Source organism: Oncorhynchus kisutch, linkage group LG27 (assembly GCF_002021735.2).
Source record: "Oncorhynchus kisutch isolate 150728-3 linkage group LG27, Okis_V2, whole genome shotgun sequence".
Taxonomy (NCBI): domain Eukaryota; kingdom Metazoa; phylum Chordata; class Actinopteri; order Salmoniformes; family Salmonidae; genus Oncorhynchus; species Oncorhynchus kisutch.
Genome location: NC_034200.2, coordinates 15,328,849 through 15,341,884, shown reverse-complemented (window position 1 = coordinate 15,341,884; position 13,036 = coordinate 15,328,849). Strand labels below are relative to the sequence as shown.

The window sequence follows — 13,036 nt, the reverse complement described above, 5'->3', positions numbered from 1 at the left end:
GAATACCAACTATCAATCACTTAGATCATGTATGTTCAGGCTCTCAAAGCAACTGCTTTCTATCCCTGTAGGTTGCACGTTCTCTCTTCTCTCAGTCTCCATGTCTGCTCCGCACAGACCGAGTGCATTGGATTATGGTCATTGTAGTTAATTACTATGTTTTCTACACTAAACTAACCAAAATGGCAGTTAATCGCTCAGCACTACCAAATCTACACTGGAGTTTCTTACCAAGAAGAGTGAATGTTCCTGAGTGTCAGACTTACAGTTTTGACTTAAATCTGCTTGAAAATCTATGGCTTGGAAATGGTTGTTTAGCAATGAATAACTACCAATTTGACAGAGCATGCATTGACTCTGAAATTTTTATGTATTTAGTTTTCAATACATTTGCAAAAATGTCAAACATGTTTTCACGTTGTCATTATGGGGTACTGTGTTAAAAATGATGATTTTATATATATTTTTTATCCATTCTGAATTCAGGCTCTAAGACAACATTTGGAATACGTCAAGGGGTGTGAATACTTTTTGAAGTCACTAAGGCACTTAAGCCTATGTTTAATGAAGATACTGAAATATGTATGGCCAACGAGAATATACATATTAGCCCTAGCTCTGTTGCCAGAGACCATGTTAAAAGGAATACTGTTGCTTGAGATTGTTTGCTGTATGCACACTGGATTGGAGTTACATTGTATGTATGTGTTGTCTTGACAAGTTAGAATGTGCCTCTGAAGGAGTTCTCTGTTAGTTGTAATGCAGTCGAGGCAATATTCGTGAGGAAGCCTCACGCATGTAGTCAGATAATCATCACCCCCACAGACCGTGTAGCCATTTCCCTCTTACTTTCACAGCTGCTATCAGCATTCTGGGAGTCAAAGGTTACCTATCTAACCTCCCTGAACTGGAGGCTTGTGGTCTGAGGCCTCACAGAAACCAAGAGATTATCTCATAAAGCTGAATTCACCTAACATGTGAAACATTAAAAGTTGAACGTTTTTCTTAAGATCGGGTTTTGATGTCAATGGGAGATTTGCTTGAAGGTTTGAGTTATCGAGTTATAGCCTAGGTTATTCTCAGGTTTGTCCTATTTTCAGTGTAGCTTTTTATGTTTTTTGAAGCCCTGGTTTAATTTGGGGCTACATATATTTTACATTTATGCGTATAAATGATAGATTTTATTTTTAAGTTGTCACGTGCTCCGAATACAACAGGTGTAGTAGACCTTACAGTGAAATGCTTACTTACAGGCTCTAACCAATAGTGCAAAAAAAGGTATTAGGTGAACAATAGGTAAGTCAAGAAATAAAACAACAGTAAAAATACAGGCTATATACAGTAGCGTGGCTATAAAAGTAGCGAGGCTACATACAGACACCGGTTAGTCAGGCTGATTGAGATAGTATGTAGATGTGGTTATAGTGACTATGCATATATGATAAACAGAGAGTAGCAGCAGCGTAAAACGAGGGGTTGGGGAGGAGGGCACACAATGCAAATAGTCTGGGTAGCCATTTCATTACCTGTTCGGGAGTCTTATGGCTAGGGGCTAAAAACTGTTGAGAAGCCTTTTTGTCCTAGACTTGGCACTCCGGCACCGCTTGCCATGCGGTAGTAGAGAGAACAGTCTATGACTGGGGTGGCTGGGGTCTTTGACAATATTTAGGGCCTTCCTCTGACACCGCCTGGTGTAGAGGTCCTGGATGGCAGGCAGCTTAGCCCTGATGTACTGGGCCGTACGCACTACCCTCTGTAGTGCCTTGCGGTTAGAGGCCAAGCAATTACCATACCAGGCAGTGATGCAACCAGTCAGTATGCTCTCGATGTTGCAGCTGTAGAACCTTTTGAGGATGTCAGGACCCATGCCAAATCTTTTTAATTTTCTGAGGGGGAATAGGCTTTGTCGTGCCCTTTCACAACTGTTTTGGTGTGTTTGGACCATTCTAGTTTGTTGTTGATGTGGATACCAAGGATTTTGAAGCTCTCAACCTGCTCCACTACAGCCCCGTTGATGAGAGTGGGGGCGTGCTCGGTTCTCCTTTTCTTGTAGTCCACAATAATTTCCTTAGTCTTGGTTATGTTGAGGGCTAGGTTGTTATTCTGGCACCACCGGCCAGGTCTCTGATCTCCTATCTATAGACTGTTTCATCATTGTCGGTGATCAGACCTACCCTGTTGTGTCGTCTGCAAACTTAATGATAGTGTTGGAATCGTGCATGGCCATGCAGTCGTGGGTGAACAGGGAGTACAGGAGGGGACTGAGCACGCAACCCTGGGGAGCTCGTGTTGAGGATCAACGTGGCAGGTGTGTTGCTACCTACCCTCACCACCTGGGGGCGGCCCGCCAGGAAGTCCAGGATCCAGTTGTAGAGGTAGGTGGTTAGTCCCAGGATCCTTAGCTTAGTGATGAGTTTTTGAGGGTACTACGGTGTTGAACGCTGAGCTGTAGTCCATGAATAGCATTCTCACATAGGTGTTCCTTTTGTCCAGGTGGGAAAGGGCAGTGTGGAGTGTAATAGAGATTGCATCATCTGTGAATCTGTTTGGGCGGTATGCAAATTGGAGTGGGTCTAGGGTTTCTGGGATAATGGTGTTGATGTGAACCATTACCAACCTTTCATAGCACTTCATGGCTACGGACGTGAGTGCTACGGGTTTGTATTCATTTAGGCAGGTTGCCTTTGTGTTCCTGGGCACAGGGACTATGGTGGTCTGCTTGAAACATATTGGTATTGCAGACTCAATCAGGGACATTTTGAATATGTCAGTGAAGACACCTGCCAGTTGGTCAGCACATGCCCGGAGCACACGTACTAGTATCCGTGTGGCCCCGCAGCCTTGTGTATGTTGACCTGTTTAAAGGTCTGAAGCTGATGCGCTCATGCATGCCTCAGTGTTGCTTGCCTAGAAGCAAGCTTAGAAGTGATTTAGCTCGTGTCACTGGGTAGCTCGTGGCTGTGCTTCCCTTTGTAGTCTGTAATAGTTTTCAGTCCTTGACACATAAGATGAGCGTCGGAGCCGGTGTAGTATCTTAGCCCTGTATTGACGCGTTGCCTGTTTGATGTTTCGTCGCCGGGCATATCAGGATTTTTTGTAAGCTTCCGGGTTAGAGTCCCGCACCTTGAAAGCGGCAGCTCTACCCTTTTAGCTCAGTGCGAATGTTGCCTGTAATCCATGGATTCTGGTTGGGGTATGTACGTACAGTCACTGTGGGGACGACGTCCTCTATGCACTTATTGTTAAAGCCAAATCAAATCAAATGTATTTATATAGCCCTTCGTACATCAGCTGATATCTCAAAGTGCTGTACAGAAACCCAGCCTAAAACCCCAAACAGCAAGCAATGCAGGTGTAGAAGCACGGTGGCTAGGAAAAACTCCCTAGAGAGGCCAAAACCTAGGAAGAAACCTAGAGAGGAACCAGGCTATGTGGGGTGGCCAGTCCTCTTCTGGCTGTGCCGGGTGGAGATTAAAACAGAACAGTGACTGATGTGGTGTCCTCCTCAATGCCATTGGACGAATCCTGGAACATGTTCCAGTCTGTGATAGCAAAATAGTCCTGTATTTTAGCATCTGCTTCATCTGACCACTTTTTTATAGACATAGTCACTGGTGCTTTCTTCTTTAATTTTTGCTTGTAAGAAGGAATCAAGAGCATAGAGTTGTGGTCGGATTTACCAAATGGAGGGCGAGGGAGAGCTTTGGACACGTCTCTGTGTGTGGATTACAGGTGATCTAGATTTTTCTTCCTCTGGTTGCACATTTAACATATTAATATTTATTTGGTAGAACTGATTTAAGTTTCCCTGCATTAATGTCTCCGGCCGCTAGGCGCGCCGCCTCTAGGTGAGTGTTTTTCCTGTTTGCTTATTTCCCGAGTGCGATCTTAGTGCCAGCATCTGTCTATGGTGGTAAATAAACAGCCAGAATAACAACTACTCTTGACATGAATGGATGCAGATTTAACGATGGCAATCATTTAAAAAGCTACACTGAACAAAAATATAAATGCTACATTTTTCAAGGATTTGACTGAGTTACAGTTTATATAAGGAAATTGTAATTTTTGTATTTTACCTTTATTTAACCAGGTAAGTCAGTTACGAACAAATTCTTATTTTCAATGACGGCCTAGGTGCAGTGGGTTAACTGCCTTGTTCGGGGGCAGAACAACATATTTTTACCTTGTCTGCTTGGGTGGGGATTCAATCTTGCAACCTTTCGGTTACTAGTCCAGCGCTCTAAGCACTAGGCTACCTATCATTCAATTTAAAATATATTGAAGGCCAGCATCCTGGAGTCGTCTCTTCACTGTTGCCGTTGAGATTGGTGCTTTGCGGGTACAATTTAATATAGCTGCCAGTTGAGGACTTGTGAGGCGTCTGTTTCTCAAACTAGACACACTTGATGTACTTGTCCTGTACTTGTCAGTTGAGGACTTGTGAGGCGTCTGTTTCTCAAACTAGACACACTTGATGTACTTGTCCTGTACTTGTCCTCTTGCTCAGTTGTGCACCACTCCTCTTTCTATTCTGGTTATAGCCAGTTTGCGCTGTTCTGTGAAGAGAGTAGTACAAATCGTTGTACGAGATCTTCAGTTTCAATTTCTCGCATGGAATAGCCTTCATTTCTCAGAACAAGAATAGACTGTCGAGTTTCAGAAGAAAGTTTTTTTGTTTCTGGACATTTTGAGCCTGTAAATCAAACCCACAAATGCTGATGCTCCAGATACTCAACTAGTCTAAAGGAGGCCAGTTTTATTGCTTCTTTAATCAGGACATCAGTTTTCAGTTGTGCTAACATAATTGCAAAAGGGGTTTCTAATGATCAATTAGCCTTTTAAAATGATAAACGTGGATTAGCTAACACAACATGCCATTGGAACACAGGAGTGATGGTTGCTGATAATGGGCCTCTGTACACCTATATAGATATTCCATTAAAAATCAACCGTTTCCAGCTACAATAGTCATTTACAACATTAAGAATGTCTTCACTGTATTTCTGATCAATTTGATGTCATTGTAATGGACAAAAAATTTGCTTTTCTTTCAAAAACAAGACGTTTCTAAGTGACCCCAAACTGGTGAATGGTAGTGTACATTGGAGGCAGCTTATGGTAGAGAAATTAATATTAAATTCTCTGGGAACAGTTCTGATGGACATTCCTGCAGTCAGCATGCCAATTGCACACTCCCTCAACTTGAGACACCAGTGGCATTGTGTTGTGACAATTGTGTCATTTTATTGTCCTCAGCACAAGGTGCACCTGTGTAATGATCCAAATTTGAGACAAATAAGCTTTTTGTGCGTATGGATAATTTCTGGGATGTCAGCTCATGAAACATGGGACGAACACTTGTTTGTTTATATTTTTGTTCGGTGTAAAAGCTAGTGTTTCCCTATCCTATTCTGATCAGTGGCTATCCATTTTGCTTTCCTTTTACTACAGTTTGGGTCAGAAGGGTAAGAGTTAGTACTTCCTACTCTCTGCAAAGGATGAGGTGGTTACTATCAAACTGTAAATCAAACTGGATCTAACAGGAAATGGACTTTGAGGTCTCAATCCAAAAGGACCAATTTATTGTTCCATATAAAGCTATGCCCTGCGACGAACAAAACACAAAACGCTGGCAAACACTATCTGTGTTTGCCAGCGTAGTACTCATTTCGTTTTTATTGTTGATCTAGAACTGTGTGGTTGGTAGCGAGGAAGAGGAGCATGCCTACTGATGCTTTATTTCAAGAGTACATGAGGATAGCCAGCTAGCCACTTCCCAGATGAAGGCAGATCCACACCCAAGCTCAAGCTAAACCTCCAAAGCCAAGACCTGGGTTTAATATTATTTGAAGTATTTTTCAAATAGGTGTGATTGATTGAGTGGGATAGAAAAGTCTCCAAAAGTACAAACTCCGCCCACCTGGGCTGGCATTCCAGGCACTGGCAGGCTAAAGTGATCACTCAAACTATTTGAATGAGTTCTAATAGTATTTCAACCCAGGTTTGCCTCGGCAGTCAGCAGCCAACAGGGTTAATAACCTGCACCCCATCTGCGCCGTGCCATCAGGGTTGTAAAACTTGCCTTTTACTACTGTTGGTTCAACAACAACATGTCAGCTAGGAGGCAGGACCTCTCCCTCATAGGCTGTGTGAGAGAGCTGTGTGAGCTCTGTATTTACTTACAATGCATCCAGTGCCGTGCAGGCAGGGTGAGTGAACACATTTTTGAGCACTGGCCAGGAACATCGTGTTCCTGCTCTCTAGCTAGTTAGTGTGACATCTGCTGGCACTCCGCCTAGCAGGGTCAAGTTGAATCAAATAAGAGAGCACACTGCTCGGCTGCTGCGTAGGCTGGGGTGGTGTGGGTAGCTAACAGGGAAAGGGGGCTGGTATGCTGGTCTTGTCTGCACATGACAGGGTGGAGAGTGTTTTGGATTTCTCTACATGGGAACTGATATCCTCAGGTGTGCTGTGTGTGTGCCCAATGAGACAGAGCGTTCTGTTATTGTTAGTGTAACGGCTTGTTCCTATCTGCCCGCTCTTAATGGTTCCACATGTGTACCTTAATCCTCATTGATGACAGTTTTTAAGAAGGGTTTTTGATCATATTGTACATAACACTTGATAAGTGCTGATATGCCACATATTAGCACCCAAGTGTTAGATCTAAGATGAAAACATACTCCTTTGAATGAAGGAAAATATTTCTGCCAAAGTATGACCTTTTGGAATTAACATATTGCACTGATATCATGTTATGTGTAAAGCTCATAATAATAATAGACTAATCATCCCCAGGTGGCAGACACTGACATCTCAGACTACCTGTCTGATGGAGAGGAAGAGAGCCATGACACCCTGAGCCTGAACAGACTGGAGGCTGGGGTTGTGGCTGAATGTCCTCTGCAGGCTGGGGAAGGGGAGGGCAGCAGAAGGTCAGTCAGTGACTGGGTCAGGTCCGCTCAGGCAGCGCTGCAGACGCCCCAGAAACAGACAGACCGGAGCTCCAAGACCCCAGAGGACTCCAGCAAAAAGAAAAGGACGTTTCAAAGGTTTGACTACTAAAGATTTTTTTTTTTAAGAATCATTTATGATCTCATAATAGGTTCGATCAGGGATAGGCAACCCTGTACCTGGAGTGTACTGCAGGATTGTGTTCCAACTCGGCACCACACCCGACCAACTGAGCTAATTGATCAGTTCTGTGATTGCCTAAATTCAACACACTTGGTCTTCCAGGTCGGGTAAATCAAAAACGTTAAGTCTCTGCTGCATTCCAGGACCAGGGTTGCTTAACCCTGGGTTAGCTCTTGGATAATGAGAAGCAATGTGAGAGAAATAATCATCATGATCATCTCGAGTCACATTCACACACACCGTCTGCGGATGTTTCCAGGGCGATGCTGCTGATCAAAGGGCCACCTGGGTGACGACATGTGGGTGCCAAATGTCACTGTCATAGTTAAGACCCTCGGATAAGACAATCTTTCTCCACAGAGTACCATAACAAACTACTGCTTTGTGATTCCTTTGTATTTCTACAGTTGATCAAATAGAATTGTATTTGTCAAATGCGCCGAGTACAACTGGTGTAGACTTTACCGTGAAAGGCTTGCTTACGAGCCCTTCCCAACAATGCGGAGTTTAAAGATAAGAATAAAGTAGTAACACGGAGAATAAAATAAAATACACAAGAATGGAGCTATACACAGGGAGTACCAGTACCAGATCAATGTGTATGAGGTTCGAGGTAGATAAGTACATGAAGGCAGGATAAAGTGACTATGCGTCAGGATAGATATTATTATTACTATTATTATTAAGAGTAAAATAAAGAACAGAGCAAAAGAAGCAAAGTATGAGTATTAGCGTGTGTCTGGTGTCAATCTGCATGTGTGTGTTGTGTGTATGTACTGCGTGTGGGAGTGTCAATGTATTGTGTGTGTGGTTTGTACACTGAACAAAAAATAAACACAACCATTTCAAAGATTTTACTGAGTTACAGTTCATATAAGGAAATCAATTGAAATAAATGAATTAGGTCCTAATCTATGGATTTCATATGACTGGGAATATAGAAATGGATCTGTTGGTCACAGATAGCTTTTTTTTAAAGGTAGGGGTGTGGATCAGAACCAGTCAGTATCTGGTGTGACCACCATTTGCCTCATGCAGCGCCACACATCTCCTTTGCGTAGAGTTGATCAGGCTGTAGATTACATCCTTGTGGAATGTTGTCCCATTGTGGCCTGGTGGAATGTTGTCCCACTCCTCTTCAATGGCAGTGTGAAGTTGCTGGATATTGGCGTGAACTGGAACACTGCTGTACACGTTGATTCACAGCGTCCCAAACACAGAAGAACTGGGACGTTTTCAGCTTCCTGGAATTGTGTACAGATCCTTGAGACATGGGGCTGTGCATTATCATGCTACAATATGAGGTGATGGCGGCTGATGAAGTGCACGACAATGTTCCTCAGGATCTCATCACAGTATCTCCGTGCATTCAAATTGCCATCGATAAAATGCAATTGTGTTCGTTGAATGTAGCTTATACCTGCCCATACCATAACCCCGCCGCCACAATGGGGCACTCTGTTAACAAAGTTGACATCAGGAAAAAACACTTGCCCGTCCGTCTGCTATATGCCCGGTACAGTTGAAACCGGAATTCATCCGTGAAGAGCTCATTTCTCCAGTGTGCCAGAGGCCATCGAAGGTAAGCATTTGCCCACTGAAGTTGGTTACGACGCCGAACTGCGGTCAGGTCAAGACCCTGGTGAGGACAACGAGCACGCAGACGAGTTTCCCTGAGATGGTTTCTTACAGTTTGTGCAGAAATGATTCAGTTGTCCACAGTGGTGTAAAGTACTACTAAGTACTATGTATTTTGGGAATGTGTACTTCACTATTTATATTTTGGACAACTTTTACTTCACTGCATTTCTAAAGAAAATGATACACTTTTTACTCCATACATTTTCCCTCGCACCCAAAAGTACTTGTTACATTTTGAATGCTTAGCAGGACAGGAAAATTGTGAAATTCTCACACTTATCAACATCCCTGGTCATCTCTACTGCCTCTGATCTGGCTGACTCACTATACACACATGCTTTGTTTGTAAGTTATGTCCGAGTGTTCCACTGGCTTTGTGTAAATAAAATCGGGTTTACATAAGATAAGGAATTTGAAATGATTTTCTACTTTTAATTTTGATCCATAATTATGTTTAAAACCAAATAATTTTAGACTTTCATTCACTTAGTATTTTGCTGGGTGAGAGAATTTGGTTCTCTGTGTGTACAGTGCAAAAATTATCACATTTACAGTTTTCAGACCCTTTACTCAGTACTTTGTTGAAGCATCTTTGGCAGCGATTACAGCCTTGGGGTCTTATTGGGTAGCTCTGGAGCAGGTTTTCATCTAGGATCTCTGTATTTGTCTCTGTTTATTTTCCCCTCGATCCTGACTAGTCTCCCAGTCCCTGCCGCTGAAAAACATCCCCACAGCTTGATGCTGCCACCATGCTTCACCGTAGAGATGTTGCCAGGTTTCCTCCAGATGTGACTCTTGGCATTCAGTCCAGAGTTCAATCTTGGTTTCATTAGACCAGAGAATCTTGTTTCTCATGGTCTGAGAGTCTGTTAGGAGCCTTTTTGGCCAACTCCAAGTGGGCTGTCATGTGCCTTTTGCTGAGGAGTGGCTTTCATCTGGCCACTCTACAATAAAGGCCTGATTGGTGGAGTGCTGCAGAGATGTTTGTCCTTCTGAAGGTTCTCCCATCTCTGCAGAGGAGCTCTGTCAAAATGACCATCGGTTATTGGTCACCTCCCTGACCAAGGCCCTTCTCCCCGATTGCTCAGTTTGGCCGGGCGGCCAGCTCGAGGAAGAGTCTTGTTGATTTCAAACTTCTTCCGTTTAAGAATGATGGAGGCCACTGTGTTCTTGGGAACCTTCAATGCTATAGAAATGTTTAGGTAACCTTCCCCAGATTTGTGCCTTGACACAATCCTGTCTCGTAGCGCTACGGACAATTCCTTCGACCTCATGGCTTAGTTTTTGCTCTGACATGCACTGTCAACTGCGGGACCTTTATATTGATAGGTGTGTGCCTTTCCAAATCATATCCAATCAATTGAATTTACCACGAGTGGACTCAAATCAAGTTGTAGAAACATCTCAAGGATGATCAATGGAAACGGGATCCACCTGAGCTCAATTTCAAGTCTCATAGCAAAGGATCTGAATACTTATGTAAATAAGGTATTTCTGTTTTATTTTTTTATTCCCCAAAATTATTTTAGCCGTTTTAGAATAAGCCTGTAACTTAACAAAATGTGGAAAAAGTCGAGGGGTCTGAAAACTGAAAACTCAAATGCACTGTATACTGAACAAAAATATGAACGCTACATGTAAAGTGTTAGCCTCATGTATCACGAGCTGAAGTAAAAGATCCCAGTAATGTTCCATATGCACAAATGTTTTCTCTCATTGTGAACTAATTTGTTTACATCCCTTTAGTGAGCATTTCTCCTTTGCCAAGGTAATCCATCCATCTGCCAGGTGTGGCATATAAAGAAGCTAATTTAAACAGCATAGTCATTACACAGGGGCACCTTGTGCTGGGGACTCTAAAATGTGCAGTTTTGTCACACAACACAATGCCACAGATGTCTCAAGGGAGTGTGCAATTGGCATGCTGACTGCAGAAATGTTGACAGAGATTTGAATGGAAATAACTCTACCATAAGCCGCTCCAACGTGGTTTTAGAGAATTTGGCAGTACGTTCAACCGGCCTCGAGAATTTGGCAGGACATTCAACTGCAGACCACGTGTAACCACTCCAGCCCAGGACTTCCACATCTGCCTTCTTCACCTACGGGACTGTCTCAGAACAGCCACCTGGACAGTTGATGATACTGAGTATTTATGTCTGTAATAAAGCCCTTTTGGGGGGGAAACTCATTCTGATTGTCTGCGCTCTTGCCCAGTCATGTGAAATCCATAGATTAGGGCCTAATTTCCAATTGACTGATTTCCTCATATGAACTGTAAAAATGGTTGAAATTGTTGCATGTTGCATTTTTATGTTTTTGTTCAGTGTATATATATGGTCTAGTGAGTGTGTGACATTTCAGTGGAAGATAGTCAGTGCAGGTAGTTTGGGTAACATTTAAATCACTATTTAGCAGTCTTATGGCTTGGGGGTAGAAGCTGTCTCAGAGGCTGTTGGTCTGAGAACAATGCTCTGGTACCATTTGCCTGATGGTAGCAGTCTATGGCTTGAGTGCACTGCACAGTTGGATGCACAGCACAGAATAATGTTCACTTCTTTAAAATCGATTTAAAGAACCTTAGCCTGTATTGAGCGCTGTTTATATAGTATTCTTGAGGATATTGACGTTGTGTGTGTGTTTCCTACAGTGGCGGCATGGCGGAGCGACTGAACCGACTCCAGTGCAGACAGAGGTCAGCCATCAGCTTCTGGAGGCACCAGTCCATCTCTCACACTTCTACTACAGCCACAGGTAATACAGACAACAAACAAACGCACAAGTCCGTGTTTGACACCACTGTAGTAGGGCTGGCAGTGGCCAGGGACCTCACGATACGATAGATGTGATATTATCACGATACTTTAGTGCCGGTACGATATGTATTGCGATTCTCACGATCCGATATGTATTCTGTTTCGACACTGCAAATTTATTGCGATTCGATGTTCCAAACATATTGCTCACCGTATGTCTGCTGCAGAGGGACAAGAGAGAGCCATGAGAACTAGTTTTGATTGAAAAACAAAATTGTCTCTGTATTTAAAAAGATGGACAAGACGCTATGAAGGAAAAATAGTGAACTTTTGGTAAAGATACAACTAACTAGCGCAAAAATAGTAATGCGATGGTCAAAACGATATACGATATATTGTCAAAAATAATATCCTGATTTGTTACTGTATGGATTTTTTTCTCTCCCCATTACTACACTATAGGCACAGGTATTAGGCTACAGAGCTTTTTATTTGACATGTAAAACTGAGAAACAGCAACAGACATGCAGAAGTAACCATGTGCTCTGCGAATATAGAAACCCAGACGGGCTTATGAAAGGATCCCCAGTCACCGTTACCACACATTCCTATATACGCTAAGTATTCTCCGTGAATGGTTCAAGATTAACTTTGATTTGATGCGTTCTCTGAGACAGAAGTCAATCTCTCAGGCAGGCGTGATTTTTCTGCTCAGATCTGTGGTCACGTGAAGACTGGAGCTGGAGCGTGTGGAGGAAGTGCTGGTTGCTCGTTGATAATTGTGACAAGTGAATTTGTTTGGTCGGGGCCAGTATGTAGGTGACAGGAAGCACTCTGCTTACTGACTTATGTTTTCTTTCCATGGTGCTACCAAAGCATGAGTCTACCCTCATTGTCATTGGCTCCTAGATAATTAGGTTAAACCACTATTTTAATGTGACAGTTGATCGTGGAAAAAAACAAAACAAAAAAACGTCTACCTTTTCCAACTCCCGTTCAGTCTGTAGGTCAGTTAGATGGCTTGATTGTCTTTCATCAGAGTGCGAGAAGAACTTGTAGAAAATAGAATGTTAAGGAGAAGAAGTTTGCTCTAACTTGGCCTCATTTTTAGACTTGTGACATCTAGTGAGAGTATTTGGCCCTCGTCCTGGATCATAACAATGTTCTGTGTGCTATACTGCGTACTAGTGTTGGCACTTTTGTTTGTTGACTTTCTCACCTTGATTTACGAGCACCTGCACTTAAACAATAACACCGGCAGTTATTACAACACAACTAGCTTCACCTATTATTAGTGCTGAGCGATTAACAACTAAAACTTAAGTTTAATTATTTGAATTCCATTAATAAATAAATATATATGTGTATATATAAATATTGTGTGCTCATTGCTCAGTTTCTTTAGATGAAGCACAAACTGTGATTTAGTAGGTACTCATAGTTTCCAACCGGCCAATATTCAACATAGTTTATAGCAGAAAACATGTTAATTAACTACA

The 13,036-nt window shown here is 42.6% G+C and overlaps 1 protein-coding gene across 2 annotated transcripts in view; it reads left to right on the top strand.

The window, feature by feature from the left end:
- Positions 1-13,036, top strand: part of spidr (scaffold protein involved in DNA repair) — an 83,918-nt gene that overhangs the window by 19,534 nt on the left and 51,348 nt on the right. For both annotated transcript variants that reach the window (XM_031806890.1, XM_020463007.2), the window contains exons 6-7: positions 6,802-7,055; positions 11,432-11,535. In XM_031806890.1, coding sequence (XP_031662750.1) covers positions 6,802-7,055; positions 11,432-11,535 — 358 coding nt within the window. The remainder of the gene's footprint in view (positions 1-6,801; positions 7,056-11,431; positions 11,536-13,036) is intronic.